Source organism: Mchenga conophoros, linkage group LG7, assembly GCF_057382185.1.
Source record: "Mchenga conophoros isolate Kocher_MC1m ecotype Shallow Benthic linkage group LG7, M_conophoros_male_GT1.1, whole genome shotgun sequence".
NCBI lineage: Eukaryota > Metazoa > Chordata > Actinopteri > Cichliformes > Cichlidae > Mchenga > Mchenga conophoros.
Genome location: NC_140532.1, coordinates 13,071,013 through 13,090,140, shown reverse-complemented (window position 1 = coordinate 13,090,140; position 19,128 = coordinate 13,071,013). Strand labels below are relative to the sequence as shown.

The following is a 19,128-nucleotide window of genomic DNA, read 5'->3' as shown; positions in this document are numbered from 1 at the left end:
GCCTGTGAATTATGTCACCTAGCAATGTTACTATGGGAACCTCTAAGCACAAGGTAGATGGGGTTTTTAACAGAGTACCACCTAAACATTTTGTCCATATGAAAATAATGATACTTAAAAAGCATGCAATTCAACATGCAGTTGTGCAAAAAATATAAGTGTAATTGTCCACCCCTCTCCCCACCTAAGAAACACACAGTTTTACAGGAGATTTCCCAAAGATACTTTAGACTGTCACATGAAACATGTTTGGTGTCTTTCACCACCACAGTGCAACATTTTAAGACGTTTCATTTACACAAGAAAGCAGAGCTCAGACAACAGTCATTTGATTACCAGGGCTGATTGTGTCACATGTGCAACTCCATTAGCTTTACTCTAAAAATACCTTTGGAAAAAATAGAAATGATTTCTATGTACCCTTCTTTGACTGTGTGCAAAACTACATACACTACTACATGTTAAATAAACCAGCCAACACACCATAGTATTTATAGAATAAGAAAGTTTGCATTGTCTTTCTCTAGCTGGGTTTTAAAACAAACAAAAAAAAATCAATAACATACACAATCTATTTAATATTTCAATATTTAACGAGCATTTCAGCGTTAGGCACTAACATTGTGGCTGATGTGTTTGACAGTGAAACGTCAATAACGGTGGGCTGTGGAGCTTTTACAGTAATTAAGAATGCTCTATTTGGGCAGATTTGTCCTCTGTTGCTCCAGGTCGCACTTTAAAGGCATTAAAACAACCATTAGCACAGTAGGAACGGCGCTGTCTTCCTCTACCCTCCAACTATTGACAAAAACAAAACTTAAGAGATGACAGCTGCTGATTTGTAACTAAGTGACAGATCCCTGTGAGCAAATAAAGCAGTCATGCAGTCTTTTTGCTAGAAAACTCCCATTTGTTTTCCTGTGAAAACAAATGGGAGTTTCCTGTGAGAAATTTACTGAATGGCACATAAATCCCCAAAACTTAACATAAGGGTACAGTTTTGAGGAGCTATTTATTTCAATTTATCTGATGCCTATGTCCCATGTATTGGATTCCAGGAACTCTGAAAATGAGCCAAGAGAGAGCGTTATTACATCAGGGATGAAGATGCTTCTTTTGCCCAAATTAGGCTCTTATAAGAGGGAGATCATAAGCAAATCCTGAGACTTTGAGCGAGGGTCTTTGCTGACGCTGCTGTTGTTAAGGCTGGACTGGGCTGAGCAGCCAGGTTGACAAGGACCTGTGCTCAGCACTAGGAAAGCTCTCATCCAGAAACAAGAAGCCCTGGGGGAACAAAGACAACAATATGCCAAAAAAAAACAAAAACCCACTTGAAAACAACAAAACAACCCAAAAGCCTGTAAAAAAAGAAAGAAAAAAAGTCAGTGGTGGGTGATTGCCAGCTGCACTCTAGATTACCAGGCTCTCTGAGAGTCTTTCAGCAATTGCTAAGAGCTGTAGCATCATCTCCAGCTCCTTAATCAGTTCTGCTGGGGAGGGATGGATCCTGACATGCAAAAGGCTCAGCACGATAGGGAATAAACTCATAATCAGCAATCAGATATTCCACATTGCTTGAGGGGGCGGTAAGCTCATCTCAGATAGGTCAAGGATCTCTCCACAGCCAGTTAACCCCTTTGCTCCAGCTGGGAAGCATGCACACGCTCATTGTCTAAGACAGACATTGTGTATTTGGCGCTGACGCCTGACTTGCTGAATTAGGATGATGAGACCAACACATACGAACGGAGTGTATCTTTTTCATCCCGTATATCAACCGTGTAAACTCAGTTTTAATTTCAAAACATACTTCACGAGTCCATAAATGGGCCTGGATTTCATTAAAACGTTATGTCCCTGAATAGGATATGCGCTGTGCCTTTAATCAAAGTTCATTGCCTTGCACATTCTTCCCCTTTCATCTTTGCAATTAGCACTGAAGCAGCATTTCTTTTATTCCAAATGAATGCATGTGCATAAAAATCAATCTTAAGCAGTCTGTTCTGGCGAGGCTGTTTTTCTTTGTTATTTATGATTAGGAATTCCTTTTATGCATCTTCGCTGGTGTGAGAGCACCTTATGCTGCAAACCTTGAGAGCAAGTTCTCACTTTGATTCCAGATTCAAACATGCATCGCTCTGCCTGGTGGCAACACGTAACCAGCACCGGCAATGATGGTGAACTTAGGAGGCGGTAAAAACTTTAAAACCCTGGGGGACAGATATTCTCATTTGTTCCCCTTGAAGAGCACCCCCTAGTGCTCGGGAAGATTCGCAATCTTTGTTTGTTCATAAGCGCACACAACAGATCAGATGAGTGTAAATGAAGCCATCCTACAAGTAGAACCTCTAATGGCCTCTACTGGGACATGCAATCAAACGCCTCACACACTTCTCTCCCTTTTGTAATCAAGTGGCGGAGCACATGTTGCGACGACCTTTGTTATAACGTTGCCTGTTCCCTCATCTCATCAAAATTCTGCACGCCTCTCATTTTTCATCCTTTCTTCCCCACCAGGCTCCCTAGATGCTGCCGTAGCTCTCCACGGAGAAGAAGGGAGTATGTCTCAGTATGCTGTGACCTCTGACCCTTCCTCAGCCTCTTATTCTGCAGCACGCTTTCACTGGCAAAGTCTTCGAATTTCACCGTCATTTTCCGAACTAAAAATTCCACAGAATCGCGTATGTCTTTCGACAGAGTTCACAGAAAACGGCTAAAAGACGCCACGCATCTGTTTAGCATAAGTGCTGAGTAAGGAATATTAGAAACAAGCTCTTATCGGTTTCTATCACTAAGAGTTTCTTTCTTAGTCACCTTAGGTCAGATTAACACCAGAAAAGTACTCCTCTCCTGTGTCACCTCTGCTAGGCTGACGCATGCAGGAAGAGGGCGAAGAAGGTGATAAACCACAAAAAACAATACTCCTCTTCTTGCCTGCTGCCAGCATGCTTGCCTAGCAGGGAGATCTGATTACAACTGAGAAGAGAGCAGCTTGGTGTTTCATGGAAAAGCAGGTCAACTGTAGAGCGCTGTCAGACCTCGGGAGTCACCGGTCTGATGGGAAAGCTATCCGACATGGTGGGGAAAGACAGAGGTTTGTCTCAGGCCGTACAGTAATGGGCTTTATTTACTCCGCCATTAGGAACAGAAAAGAGAGGAGAAATGATGGAAGTGAAAGGACTGAGCATACGACTCTAGGGAGAGATGCATTAGTGTTGTCTGGTGTTCCTCCTCACCTTCTACCTCTTTCAATATCTCCCCCATCTCCCTCTGGCTCACACACAAGAGACGGAGCTGCCCCACTGCCAACACCTAACTCCTTATGTGTTTTTCTGTCCTCAGTGTTTCAGTCAGACAAAACGCAAAATCAATAATGCTTTTTCTCCCCCATTTCCTCTTTGATGCAACTTCAAAAAGCAAATGGACAGCCCTCCAGAGGCCCACAGAGGAAAAAAGCCAATGGTACGAAACATGCTCAGAATGAAAGTACAGGGGAATAAAACTTCATCCTTCACTCTCTTAAAACACTGCTAACTTTTAAACCACAGGCGGCAAAGCACACGAGGGCAAGGCAAAGCATGCGAAGCAGAAGAAGTGTACGTTCCTTATTAAATTACATAGTCATACACTAATTTTATTGAGGCACTTTACTGAGTAACGCTGATTTGCGCTGGGAGGATGCGTGTCAGTATTTCAAATAACTGCAAACAGCAAACTATTAGAACGCAAAGATTGAGGGCTGCAAAAAAAAAGAGAGAATCTATATTCTTTCTACATTTTCTGCTTAGAACGTTACAGAAGGCAAGAAAAAAAATGAAAGTAAAAATGTTCTCTAACTCCATAGCCTGTGGTATGTGATTATCTAATGAGTGCTGACAGAGGAAGTATTCTATCAGAAGCTAAATGCTGCATGACAGCGAGATACTTCAAAAGGCTCTATAAGTGACTCCTGAAATACAGACTGAAAGTAAAGTAGGAAATTACCTTTAAGTTAAAGGCATTAGGCTAAGCCCAGCTTGGTCTGTTACCTGACTGGGGAGCCAAATAGAGAACCCTCAATGAACCTCAAGTTTTTAAGGATTTAGTCCGATGGTTACCTTGAGCAAGTGCTGTTTGTTGTTGCCCGCTGTTTGATTGGACATAGAACAGGGGAGTCGTTTAACCTTGCCTGTGATTGGACTAATCTGTCAAAACCACAAGGTGTGACTGACAAGACAAGATGACTGACAGAGCTGTCTGGCACCCTGGCAATGCTTCGGATGCCGCTGCAGATTAATGTTTGTACAAAAACTATGCTCAGACGTGGTTACAAAGAAATGGCAATTCTTCTTTGTGTTGTTACTGGAAGCACAAAGGCAAATCATATACTTAACACACTTATATCCAATGCACAAATAACACATTTCTCAAACCCAGAATTTGAATTTTTTTCAAATTCATAATCACCTAAAACGTGCAACATTAAAATGCAAAATAATCCCCAGTTCAGAAACTGGTGTCTATCCGTAGGCGCCTATCCTCTCTGGAGTGCACATCCTTTTCTCCCCAACTTCTATGGAGCCAAATCAAAAATCCATGCTCTCAATGGGCAGTCAATATCTCATTAACCAGTCCCTCTACACACAGACAGGCAGCCAGGATGTTTGTCTCAGTGTGCACAGCGCAGACTGGCACAGCTCACACACTTTAATAACCTGTGGGGACACCAATCCACTTCCTCGGTGAGCTAAGAGGCAGGAGAGAGGGCTGAAGCACACACTGCACGTCTGGTAGGCTGACTTGTTTGTCCTGCCTTGCATCTGCTCAGATGTTGTGTGCATGCTTTTAATTGTATTGTATATAACCCCTTAAATTAATAAAGGTTTTTTTCATTGCAAATATACAGACATTTGTGGTTCTACTGAAGTAAATGTAGCTGTCTAAAATTACATACTGACAGACTAAAACGTACCCCGTATTTATTGATTTTTTTTAAAAGATCAAAACGTGCATGAATGCCTCGTCCTAAAATAATTGGGTCTTTTATTTTAAATCCTTGCAGGTGGATTATAGGTGGCTATATTTGCCTTCACCTTAATCTGTGGCATATTTTTCCCCTTTGGCTCTTTATGTCCTCAGTCCTTAACTGGATAATAGCCAATCTTGCTAACTTCTGCTTTAATGTGTGAGAGCCTGCAGCACTGGTTAGTGAGCGCTTCAATCGGCCACTGATTGAAAGAGACAAAGAGTACCAAATCCACAGCAAATATTTACAGCCTTGTTAACATAGCCTTAAAGCGCCTATCATAAGATATTTGGCTTTACCTTCTCTACTGCCCCAAAAGATTTTTCACAGTCTAGTACACACTCATGCTAGATCACATATTTATGTGTTGTCTGCACGCGCTGTAGTAGCTTACTGGCCACTGCTTTCAACAATTTTGAAACATTGATGCTACCCATCTTGCCACAATAATTCTCCTTTTCAAGGGTTAATTATATGTGCTCTGTGTGAGACACTTTTTCTTTTTTACCTTTTCTATCCACACATCAAACAACTTTCTTTAATTATGTAATTGGAATTTTCATCTTAATTGTGTTGAGTAGGCTGGCTAATTTGCATGGGGTAATGAGAGGGATGTTTCCATTACAGGTAATTAGGTACTTGAGAGGCAGTGGTGTGGTAGAGAGGCTGAATTGAGAGGGAGAGGTGGGTAGAGGGTGGTGCAGGGTAGAGACAAAGCCACAGAGGCACAGAGAGATGTTCGTTATAATACATTAGCATTATTTTTTGAAGTGCAGAGGATGAAAAACAGTTTTCAAAAACACCACATAGGGCACATGCAGTATGCACGGGTAACAATGTAAACTCTGTGTCTGTGGCAATGCAGCAAGTCATCGTGCACTTCCCTGACCACATTCAGGAGAAATGACTGCTCCTATTTAAATTAGCTTTCAATTATCCCCCTTGTTGACGTTTTAATTAATTTCTGACATTGTCACAATATCCTTTCATGACACTAGACACCCCTCATCAAACTGAAAGTACCAATGAGGGAACAGACGGAGCTAGAGGAAGACTGGTGAAGAGACTCATTAGAGCACAAAAAATAAGCAGTTTTTTTGCTGTACATATCAGATCTGCTTATTTTTTTCTGAACCGAATGAGTAATAAAAAAGACGCAATTCTGTGCCAAGTCAAGCGAAGCACAAATAAACACAATAAAATTTTGAGCATGTTACACTTTAACATAAAAAGATTAGAAATGCTACACAGCACAAAACTCGTTTTTTTCTCCAAAAATATGAGGTTTCATAAAAACCCTTCACTATGAAATGCATGTAAAAGGACATTAGGTCAAACGGGTCTTTTTTTTCATGAAAATAAGATTCAGGACTTTGCTCTTTCTCAATTTCACACACGTCAGGCTTATCACAATTGACTGTGAGCTTCACTTTGTAAATGACTTCCCTTACACTCTTAACAAAAGAGAAGAAGAAGAAGAAAAGAATGAAAGGAATTAATACTGTGGTCGTGGCAGCTTGAGTCAAACGAAAGTCAGACAAGCTGTAAGTGTTACTATCAATATTACTAATACTCTAATTACATATAATATCACACATTAATTTCATTTGCTTTTAATAATATGCATGTATGCAGCCACTGTGTTCTGAAGATGCCCGAGTGCTTTTTTCTTCCAAACCTTTCAATCTACTGGGAAGGAAAAAATAAGAAAGCAGCACATATCAAATCAAATTATTTCCAGCTCCATATATTTTTTGTCATTTTGCACCGAATGACAGCTGCCTGTGCCTCAGCGGGGTTATCGTTGCCTATTTAATTATATTAGGAGTGCATCTCCCCACATATGTCTGCATGGTTGTTCACATCTCTCTGTATGGAAGAACTCATAAGTGTGGAAAAAACGTGATTATGTGCATGTGTGTGTGCGCGTCTGTGTGTATGTTTGTGTGTGCAGGCATGCGTGAGAGAAGTGTGGGGATGCACTGTATGTCTGACTACACTCACTATCTGTCTGCACGGGTGTGTGTGCGTGTGTGTGTTTGTGCACATGCTCGCCTGTACAACGGAGAGGGGGTGGAAGAGCTGGGATTAAAGCGTACTAGATCAACATCAGAGACTGGGAGGACCCAGTCCTGCTCTTGTGCCACATGTAAACCCGACTACCCCAAAAATAGGTCAGTGGAACACAACACTGTCACAGACACGCAGAAATAAAATTTTAAAAAGTACATATAATTATATAAATATATATACACACAGAGAGAGACAAACACGTGCATCGGTATCAACTCAAACAATCTCAGTCTGCCAGTCGCGCCAGTGCCTCGTCGCTCGTCTGCGACCCGCGTTCAACACTACCACACACATCTTCCTGCAGCACAGACACGTTCCCTGGACTGGAACGACAGGATTAAGAAGAAAAAAAAAACACCCCTCCAACCCAAGCCCCCTCTCCATCGCATGCCACCTCGCATCTACGCCAATAAAAACTTCTACTCTTGAAACCCTGGAGCTATTTCATGTAATAGACGAACTAGTGGGAAAAAAAGCTGCACCGGCTGTGGTTTTCTACAGCATCCTGCAAACCTGCAGCGACAAAACGCACACTGTAAATAAAAAAATGAAAGCAAACCTTTAATTTTTATTTTCTTTATTTTTATTTTTTGGAAGATGCAAATTGCTCCTATTGCGCCATCTCTTTCTTTCTGAGAGTTCAAAGCAGAAATTCTCGAAGTGCACGGACAGACATATTAGAAAAGCTTAACTGACTTGGACACAATCAGAAGCAATGTATTACCGTATCTCTCCCTCCCCTCCTCTCTCCCCCTCACACACACTCTCTCTCTCTCTCTCTCTGTCACACTCATGCCTTGCAAATGAAATGCAAAGAGTTGGCAGGCTGTGAATAGCGTACTCGTACTTCCCTACTTGTTACTCTGGGTGCGCGATCGGCATGCATTGTGCTCTTACCTTTCATAGCTGAAATCACAAAATACATCATTGAGCTTCGAGTCCATAAGAGAAGAACTATCACCAGCGCAAAGCCCTCCACTGCTGTCTCAGCAGCAGCTGGCCAGCACAGCTCTGTCTCTCAGCCTCCGAGCATGACCACACCAGAATCCATGTGACTGTGACATCAGTGTTCATGTCTGACTGCTCCCCACCCACTAGCCTTTGATTGGCACAGCATGCAGCCAGTAGGGGCGCTGAGAGCTCAGGCAGGGAAGCTGGCCCTCTTCCCACTGATTGCAGTCGGAGCCGTGTATACCAGCTTTGCTAGACACAGCACACTCTTAACTATCTGCGTCTTATCTTTTTAGTGCAAGGGTAAAGACAAAACCAGCTCTCGCATAAAAAAAGAGAGAGAGAAAAAAATCACATTCTGGTTCTGCACCTTGTGCTTTTGTTTTGCCTTTAAAACTGTGCAATGTGAAGGCTAAGAAAAGAGAGGAGGGACAGGAAGACAACAGACTGGTGACTCAAAAAAGAAAAGAAGAAAAGAAAAGAGAGCAGTGAGAATGGATGACAGAGGAAGTGTAATTTTTTCTGTGACTTGGTGATACAAGTGCCCCGCTCTTCTCCACCTCCCTGTCTGTAGATATGAGTGATCAGTGTGAGGCCAGATGTCGGCAAGCAGCAGTGGGCCCATCACAGAGAGAAGATGAGTGGAGCCTCAGCATCTTCCTCTGACCTCTCAGAGGACCTGCATGCAGCTCTCTCTCTCTCTCTCTCTCACACACACACACCCCTTCAGACAGGTGAAGGAGGCGATATAGATACTGACGGAAGGCTTTTGGATGATCCCCCCCACCCCATCGCGACCAGGCGATGAGTTTCTTGGTATCACTTCTCCGTCTCGTCCTCCTTTTTGCCCCTCACTCTCTCCCCCTGCTTTCCATTCCAGTCTCTACCTCTCTCTCTCGCTCCCTCTCTCTCCGATCCTCTCCTCCCCTCCTCCTCCTCACTCATCCTCTCTCATATGATAATCTGTTCTGACTCCTAACCAGCTGCCTCTCTCTGATACAATATTCTGGTTTTACTGCAATCCAGCCTTGGCCAATAACCATTTGGCATTTCCACGAATAAGCTGGTGCTGGTATCATCTTGTCTGAAGACAAACATCACACAGCTTCGGTTTCAAACACTGCAATATTTCACATCTAAAAAATAAACTAGTGATTTTTTTTTTTACATTTCTTTTTTACTTTTTTTTTTTTACAAAGTCAATATTTCACATGTAGAAATGTGAATTTTACACCCTCGTTTTCTCAACTTCTCTATATTTGTTTCATTTTACTAAACCTTTTATTAACCCCACTGTATCCACGCCACAGAATTATAGAGAATTGCCTCCTGTTACGACTGCTTAACAAAGCAGTTGCAACATGAAATTGAATTATTTATTCCCACGTTACACTTGAAATATCTATATTCATTTGGTGTCTTCCGCTGTGTACTGCTCATTGAATAAAGGTACATCTAACCACATATAAAATGGAAATGAGAACTCAGCAGCTTGCAACATAAATCTTCCCATGACAATGTTTCATTAGCACCTCTATGATCCATTAGAGTCTCTAAACACATTAACTCAGGTTGTGTCAACACTGGTCTCTTATTGCACACTGTCTAATGAGCAAAATATCATTCAGAGGCTGATAGAATCAAATGGAGCGTGCCTGGTATACAAACTAGATGCAGACACGCATGCACGGCAAACTATTCGAAACAATATGATGTAACAGAAGGTACAGTCCTCTCATTTTGATGTAGGCATCTCCCCGCAAGATCTTCAAAGTTCAACAGATGAGTCAGAGGGCGAAGGCCCACGCACAAGCAGGTTTAACTGTCACTATCTGTGGTTGTCTCTCAGAAACTGGCTGCTGCATCAGACTCTCTGGAACCGAGCACGGCGCGACACACTGGGACATAACACCGAGGTACCGTTAAGGGGAAACAAACAAGCACAATATGATAGCAGGGACATAGAGAAGGACAACACCCATACAGTACTCCAACCTGAGCATCAGGAGAGAGCTGAAAGGAGTGCATGCTTTCTACATTATATATGTTTCTGCAGCGTGAATGTGACGAATAGCTTCTGACAAGAGAGAGAGGTTCATAAAATAACCATGAAAATGAAATAGCCGTGCTTCTAATAAAACCTATTTGTTTCCTCGTAAAAGAAAAGAAAAGAAAACAAAGTTAAATGCTACAGCAAAATAGAGACGTGTAACTCTCTCTCTCTATATATATATATAAATATATATATAATTAATATGAATAAAAAACTACATAAAAACAAAACACAAGATACAGAGCTTTTGTGTAAATTGCAAGGTTAAATAAGGGTCACACTGTACACTCAGTCCTCCTTTTCAGCCTTCTTGCAATGCAAAAAAAATGTTCAATAAAAGAACAGTTGACAGTGTTTATGTGGATCATACAGAGTGAAACTGGAAAAAGACGCTGCTGCTGCTGCTCTGTCTGTCAGCCATGCAACAAATATAGTGCCTCCAACTGTATATAATTGTGCTTAAAAGCCGAAGCTTCCCTAAGGACAAATGTTTCCAGCAAGGCTGGTTCATTAGCTTTTGATCACACACTTCCTTGACTGCTTCACATTACCAGTGACAGTATGCCAATACGCTGCTGATAGTTGCTCATTAGGGTATTGATTAAGCCACAGAGGGACTGATGGTCAGCTGTCTATGGGTATTAATGCAGCGATGTGGAGCCCTCAATAGAACTGTTTTAGCTGATAATTTCTTTATATCCCTGAGGGGGGAAAAAAAAGTCTTGGTAGTGGATGCTGACACTGAACTGAAGCGGACACAACACAGTAAATTTCTGCATTTAGACTGGCCGAGTCATGTATCTCACACTCCTCGTGGATTAATTCAAGCAAATGTATTTACCGTAAACAAGCCCTGTGGAATGAAATTCAATTGAGATGTGGTACAGAACATCCACCGGTGCCCCGGGAGAAGAGAAGAGGACGAGACCTGATAATGGCCTCATTAGCAGTCTGTCAGTAGCCATTCCCTGCACAGGCTCACCATGCAGCTGATCCACGTTAACTCTTACAACTCTGGACTCGCCTCTTAAGAGCGCGGACCCAGTCGGCTGCGTGGTGTTCCGCTCCGCAGCCGTTAACCCCGCAAGATAAACACTTTTGGACTTACTCATTTTGCGTCCCAGTCATGTGAGATATTTTAGAGAGCCGAGGCTTATATTCCACCGCGCCACCTGGGTGTTTGGAGCTACACCACCTGCCTGAAGCAGCGGCAGAATTAACAAGCTCCAACAGGCACTCCATGAAAACAATACAGATCAATTTAATATAGATGCCAAGGAGTGGAGGGCATAATATTAGAACCATAACAGCACCGGCCCACACCACGCAATCATAAACCAATTTAAGGCCATTCCAGGCAATTTCCTGGGGGCTTCCACTTGTGGGAAGACTTCAATAAATCACACAGACAACAAAGGAAATACCTATTTCAGTGAAAATAGAGGACACTATTGGGTTACGTCCAGAGCACTGCGGAGGGTTGCATTTAAAGACAAGTTTAAATAAGAAAGGTGTGAATTTAAAACCATTCATGCCACTGCTGTGCCAGCATTTCATAGCACGTGTAGCTACAGGAAATGCTGTTAACTCATTACCGCTAATGGATTTTCCACAAAGCAGTGCAATATGTCTCCTCTAAGCAAAGTAGCAGCTGCAGGTAAGTAATGTACTTTCGAAATTTTTAAAGTTCCTCTCAGATCAGATGACGATATACACTGCCCTTCCTTTGTATGCACAGCAGCCCCAGGGCCAGATCAGCCCTAGTCTGTCTCTAAATACAAATACACACAAACACAATATTTATAGAATAGTAGGGTCAAAAGCAAAAGGCATGAAAGCAATTCATTCCTACATAGGTGAAGTATACACCTGTCAACTGTCATGTAATCAGAATCAACAACACAGCACTTATAGTGAATGGCTGACAGGGCTATAGCCTTTTGTTTTACAGGTAGTTATTTATAGACTTCATTTAAATATTTTTTGAAGGAAAAAGAACAAGTCCAGTTTTCCAAATCAACTGAATCATCACGTTTTTGTCAAAGAAATTAAAAGTACTGTGTCACTTTTACAGCTAAGCCGATTTATTCTCCACGGACTGACCAAGTCTCGCTTTATTTAAGGCATCCTTACATGCCTGTTCCACATTAAATGATCTCCTCAAGGTACAGATGTGGTGATGACAAGATGATGGGGACAATAATATAAATTACAATGGAAAAGAACTGCTCTCAGCTGCCTTTTTATTTGCTTGTTATTTAAGATTTAAAGCGAGGCTATTTCTGGTTATTTTGGGTGTTTCTAGAGTAAGAAAAAGTGATTAAATGGATGTTCAATTGGTCGAATCAGCCTTGAAAAAAATACCAACTTCACACGCAAAGCTGTTGAATAGAGGCCGTCATTTAAGTAACCAGTATAAATCGGGTTATTTATTTATTTTGTTATATGGAAATGTGGCGGCAAAGTGAGCCCGTGGACACTGCCGGAGCACTACCACACATCTCCCGGAACAATTTTTCAATAGGTCAATAGAAATCAGATTTATCAATGAATTGTACTGCATCTCTTTTGTGTGAGGCCGCCCTTGGGGACAGAAAGGAAAGGAATAGAAGGATAGAGAAAGAAGAAGCGAAAGGGAACGAGGAGAGGAGATTATCACAGGCATGGCAGCCTGTGTGAGAGGCTTAGCTTGGCTAGGCAGGGAGGTGGAACCCTGTGAATTCTAATGAACTGGCAAGACTCCCCCAAAACCAGCTCCATCTCCATGGCATGAGGACGATAGGAGGGAAGAAGGAGGTGATTAGGAAGGCGCAGCCCCTCTACGGCAAACCAAACAGAGGAGGTCATTTTCCCTGTGATAATTATGGCTATAACCAGGCATGAGGGATTGGTAATGGAGCTGCTTATTCTTCATGCTCTGCAAAGGCAACCACTGAGTCTGTCAAGGAGAAAAGCATGATGATGTTTTTTTTCTCACTCTGTTAGTAGGGTGACTCTGGTAAGAGTTGCAATGGCTGCTGAAAAGGGCAGCGGGGGAACTTGGCCTTTGAGGGAGAAGTTAACGAATGAACTTCATTATTGAGGAGCATACCAGGGAGACCCCCTGGTGTGTGTGATGTATTACCTAGCGCCAAACTTACTCACTCCCCCAACATCACCAGTAAAGCCTGACATCAGCTCTAGGGGGAGGCAGGCGTGTAAACTAAAATAGTTTAACCTTCTGGCTCAAAGCTAGAAGAAGACAACAGAGGAGCAACCTGATGTACAAGATTTGCATCCAAAAAGTTGTTTCCAAAGAAAAAACACACACAAAGTTCTGAAACAACAAAGTGAATAATGAGGGAGCGCCTTTTTGTTCCTCAGAAGAAAACCCTTTTAGCTTAAACTAACACACATTTAATGTTCTCTCTGTGACTTCTGGTAATGTAGGTCCAGGGAGGCATTCCACATCAACACAATGTAGATTACTCTCATTTATTAAAATACAGCTCTGGTCAAGCATGAAAGTAACTTTTCCTGAGTTCTATGAGCTTTAAAAAAAACAAGTGACCCACTCGAGGGACTAATGTTTTTCCTCAAGATTGAGGGAGATCTTCAGGCTATGCGTGATGTGCACCACTTAGCCTTCCCCCTTTCCCTTCTTCCAGCGGACCGGGATCGAGCTGCTCTACGGTGGACAGTGCGAAGGATCTCTTTACTGAGCGCACTCTCAACACTTTTACTCTTGACTTATGAGGATGCCATGGGTGCAGGGGAGTGATTCATCATTGGATGTGTTCCTCTTGCACCCTCACACATTAGTAATGTGGTCCGCTGAGGAGGAGTCCTGTCATCAGTCTGTACCTGGACCCTCTGAACAAGGTAGGTCAACAGGAGGCAGCAGCGGCTGGCCCACTTTTAGTCTTTCACAGCACCTTTAAGTTTCCTCCAGCTCTGCCACAGCTGAGCCTGACGGACACACTAAGACCAGTTTGGTCAAGGGGAGGCACAGCCTTCGCTATAGTCGCTATATCTGTTGACTCAGTGAAGCCCGTCCTCTGAGCGGCCAAGTATGGAAAGCCACAACTTGTTGAGAGGTTAAAGTGAGGCGGAAATCTTATTTTCATTGAACGTTTTTACAAAGAAAATGGCACAAAAACAAACAAGCTCCGAGTCGCAGTTTGGATAAAAAGTTCCCACACTTACCCATCTGAAACTCCCTGCGGGAATTTCATCACAAGACTCCCTAGTATTCCGTAATAAAGCAGCAACAAAATAACAAATGGCTGTCTGTTCCGTCACAAAATATACAGCCACTTTGAGTCAGCGTAAGCCTTTGACCTTAACATTGCAGGTAATGCACATTTAAATACCTACCTCTGTATTCATGTTTGTCATTTTACTTGTGAAGATTAGGTGTAAAAAGGCTATTTGAAACCAAAACACAGGATTAAGGGATAATGCTGCTCTGTGTCTTGTGAGTCGACCTTGATTCTGTAATCCAGCACAATACTGGAGAACAGCGTATTTCTCGCTCTTGTACATTCAATACTCTCACTGTAGAACAGCTCACACTGATGTAATGGCACATAATGGCACCACGCTGACTGACAAAGTAATCTGAATTAAGGGGAACTTCATTGTTATATCTGTGTAACAGACCTGGAAATACTATTACAAGATTTGTACAAAGAAAAAAAATATTCACAGCACTTTTATATATCGATTACAAATGAAAGGAGGAGGTATACACAGAAAATTGTGTTGCAGGTAAAAATACAGAGATGGCAAATAATGACCAAAACAACACAAATGAATTGTTTTGAGTCACCTGAACTTTAATGACCACATTGAGGAATGAACTTGATCTTTAAAAGTAAGCCAGTTTGAGGTCAACCATGGTGTTATTAAGGGCTGTGCCACTTAATCAGAGTGGATGCCAATTTAGCAAAGGGCTAACTATGCAGGAGGGACCATCTGAGGCATCAAACAGATCACTGAGCATTGTGTCACCTGCCTCTGCATACCTCTGTACAGTATACACGCGCTCCTTTCCACTCAAAATCTGCTTTATTTTCCTGACTCCATATCTCCTTACCTGTTTTTTTCTTCTTCTTTCCTTCACCATGCAGCAGACACAGTAGAATGAAAACCTGCCTTTGATGTCTGGGATCCTATAATGCTGAGCAGTAGAAATCCGCATGCCTGTTATCTCCTGAATCTTAATGATGACGGCTAACTTCACAATGGGTTAACCACATCTCTCTGTTCTCGCGCTGCACACCCACAGAAACACAAATTAATAGCAACGTGGAAAAAAAAACAAAAAACAGCATTCCTCTAATAAAGCAGATTCAACAAAATGGGCACAATGCGATCAGCACAAATGTCAATGTATAACATCACCAAAAGCTTTTGTGAGCTCGTCTGCTTTCGTCTCTGTGTAGGAAGTTTATTTTCCCTCCTCTCCTTTACTTTTTGAACAGCTTATTTGTTGTCAAGTTCTGATCCTCACTTGAAATTATCTTTTTTCCTTTCATGATGCAGTAGCTGTTTTGATGGCACATATTTGTTTATATTTGTTTTTGTTAATGCACGAAACTGTCGATTTTTATTGCTAAAAAATTGAAAAGAGTAGAAAATTGATTTTGCTTCACTTTCCTTTTGCATAACTTCTATGAAAAGACCAACAATATTATAAACACACTGATCAATGAAGAGCTCAGTGAAAGCTGAGGAAGGCACGTCAAATTATGGACCCATCATTTAAAATTTCCCCATCAGCATTAGTGAGGATCATATCTTATAGAGCTCTGTGACCTCTGCAGCTGTCGCCCTCCATGAATCAAACCTTTCATTACATGCTGACACTCCTGTCCTATGCCGAATGTGTATACACCATAGGAAAGTGATGAGGCATTGGAAACCCGATGAGAGACGGCTAACCTGCACTTTTGCAAATGCTGGTTGACTGCGTGCCGCAGCGAGCGAGAGGCCAGCTGTGCCCTCCCAGCCATGCCAACTGCTTCGCCTGGCAGAAGCCACCATCCCAGCACAGCCCCTCGCTCCTTGGCCCCTTTCACCTGAGGCGGCAGACAGCCGGCATAAGAGAAATCGCCCGCAGCAGATGGGGCCACTTACTTTGGCTGGCCCATCCGAGCATTGTGTCCTTGTCACATGTCACTTACTCTTGTTTTCCAGTCTGACAACGCTTCAAGACAGTGCTTTCGGTTTTGTGTGAGACACAAAAGGAAGAAGAAGAAAAAAAGGTGAGGAAAAGCTGACGAGGTGTCTCTTCACTCAAGCTCAAATTTTCTGAAAGAGCCGGCACCACGAGAAGAACCAGATTATGCGCCAACAAAAGCAGAGCAACCCCCCCGACAAGAAGCGGTCTTGCACCCCTACGGCTCCCCTCACCACACTTCCCCTTAGAAAACAAGCAGGGCCCCTCGGAGGTGATAAGACGAAGAGACTTTACATCCAGAAACTTATGCAAAGAAAGTGCACGCACAAAAGGCCATTTGCAATTTTACAAAATGGCAGACGTAATGCTTTTACTGAAAAATGAGGACCTGCCATATTGAGTTGGAGAGGAAAAGACAAGGCAGGAGGGAAAAAATAGAGAAAAATCATGTTGGCCTGGTTTACGACAAATAGATAGCTCTATTGATTTCCCTGTTACAGTGACTGTCCATCCCTCACTGTTGTGATTACACTGACCTATTTCAGAAAAAAAAAGCCATCTATTATAGATTAAACCAAAATTTCCAAAAAGAAAATACTCCCTTTGTGGAACAAACAAATAGAGTAAGACGAAAACATAACCTACAGTACACAGAGAGAGAAAAATATTGTGTCAATTTAAACATTCAATGTTGCTGTGGGAGAAGAGGAAACAACCAGTTCTAGTACCATGCTGAGAATCAAATAACTTTCCAGTGAAATAGAGGCGGTGTGTTGTGAGGCCCTTTTTATTGTCAATTTCACATCCAACAAAAAAACCCAAAAAACCCCCCACAACATTAAAATGACTGCGTTATTGCTCAACTAATGTTTAAACATCATAATGCCAATTTAACAAATTCAGGAAAATGGCCGGTAAGAAGAACAGATTATAATGGATTTCATAATCTACCTATGCAATACTCTGTACTGCATTGTGTTTTTCAGTGCACCACAGTACAGCGCGGTTCGGTGTTGTATGTTTTTGTGCTGATGAATCCTTTGTGTCTGTACGTATTGCTGCGTGCGCTCGTCCTGCTCCACTATGTCTGTAGCAGCGCGTCTCACTAGACTATCTCTCTCCGCTTAGCTCAGGGGACTCTGGCTGGCTGATCTTCATTATCAGCCCTAGCTTAACAATGTACTGGATGCACTTCCCACATGAGTGCAACTAACAAATCCCCACAGAGCTGAATCAAGGCAACAATGTGATGAAATACCTTCAAACAACCACTGAGCATGGAACACTGAGCTATGCAGAGACAACTCACACTGCCCTGGGCGATTCCACAGGAGTGCGCCTGTTGCCAAGCAAAATTAGACAGCAACTGGGACATATTATTCTCCTAAATTGGCAATGTACAGCACTATTAAGTACCATAAATCTCATGTTTGATTAGCTGAAAATACCTCGACTCACAGAGCCAGTGCATTAACATTCTACAACTCAGACATCCAAGCCGGATCTGCCATGGCATTTTTTTTTTAATAAAGTAGATTCTTCACAAGGGGAAAACTGTCATTGTGTTATGTGAAGACAGACTGCATTATTGGGATTAATAAGGCTGTTAGCATATTTTTAAAAAACATGTATCAGTCAACTTTTAAGAGTGTTCTGTAAAAAGAAAAAAAACCCCACACACAAAACAAAGACATGAAGTCTACAGACTCTTATAACTTTGAGAGCGCATCAATGGGCGATATAATTTCCCTGTAACTTGGAACTGAAAGCAGCGCAGACGAGTCTGAATCATCGGGTTTCTTTTGGAACAGATTAGCCGTACTATTAGTATGTGAATGCACATCGCTGACGAGAGAAACTCAATAAAAGCTGCTAGTAAATAAATGATGATTCATGAGCAAGGCCATGTTTCTCAATCAGTGCGAGAAGTCTACCAACACAATGGAGATAAATATAGGGTGAGGGGGGAAAAGAAACGCGGGGCTCTCCAAAATGTATCTGTGGACCGATGAAAGGAAATCGTCTGTCTCTTTTTCTCCTTTCCCCGGGTTACATTTGTACTACTGCCTCCCTCTGGTAAGTCTATTCCCAGTCAGATATATTACACATAGACTGCTACACACTGACACTGGTATAATAATGTAAACACTGATAAATATATCACAATACCATGACAGGATTAATTAAGAATAATATATTTTTCAGCTAAATTAGCTATACAAAGAGTTTTCTACTTTTAAAAATTTTCTGTGCTGGCTGTCTGATGGTTCTGTTATTTAGATATATTTGGGTGTTATTATATTGTTATGGATGTTCTATTTATGCTTTCATAGATAAAGCTGTGCAACTACAAGTGGATTTGCAGATCTTTGTCTTGCTGCGAATTATGGTCTGAACAGTCATCAAACAATCAGTATACTGTAAATCTATAGCTGCAAGTGAGAAAGACAGGGAGGATTAGCTCTAAGTAATCATGAGATCTGCTCTGTTCAAGCAAGAGCATCCTGTCCACACAACCTGCGTGTGTATGTGTTAGCTAGTGCTCTGCTATTCGAGCTGTGAGACCCAGACTGCTGATGGTAGATTAGAGGTGAGACGCCTAATCTCAGTGTAATCAGCTATTGCATCTGAGCCTCCGCTCCACACCATCTCTCTCAACAGGTCCAAACAGAAAGTCATCTCACAGCAAAACAGCCCCGCTGAGGTAGAAGAAGGTGAAGAGACATATCTGGTGTCCAACATCAACGCAAGAGGGGGAAAAAGTGCAAAATTTAATTATCTTTTACTGTCACCTCTTCCTGACATGGGCAGTTTGAGACATAAAGATGGAAGGAGAAATGAAAGGGAAAAACCAACAAGAAATGTGCTGGGGGGTTATAGCAA

General features: G+C 42.1%; 1 protein-coding gene across 2 annotated transcripts in view; it reads right to left on the bottom strand.

Annotated features, from left to right (window-relative positions):
* The window catches only part of roraa (RAR-related orphan receptor A, paralog a), a 187,284-nt gene that overhangs the window by 38,789 nt on the left and 129,367 nt on the right, over positions 1-19,128 (bottom strand). The window contains exon 1 of one of the 2 annotated variants that reach the window (XM_085282178.1): positions 7,976-10,612. The exons of the other annotated variant lie outside the window; for it this stretch is intronic. Coding sequence (XP_085138304.1) covers positions 7,976-8,006 — 31 coding nt within the window. The 5' untranslated portion in view covers positions 8,007-10,612. Of the gene's footprint in view, positions 1-7,975; positions 10,613-19,128 lie in introns of those variants that run through there. 2 annotated transcript variants of the gene reach the window in all.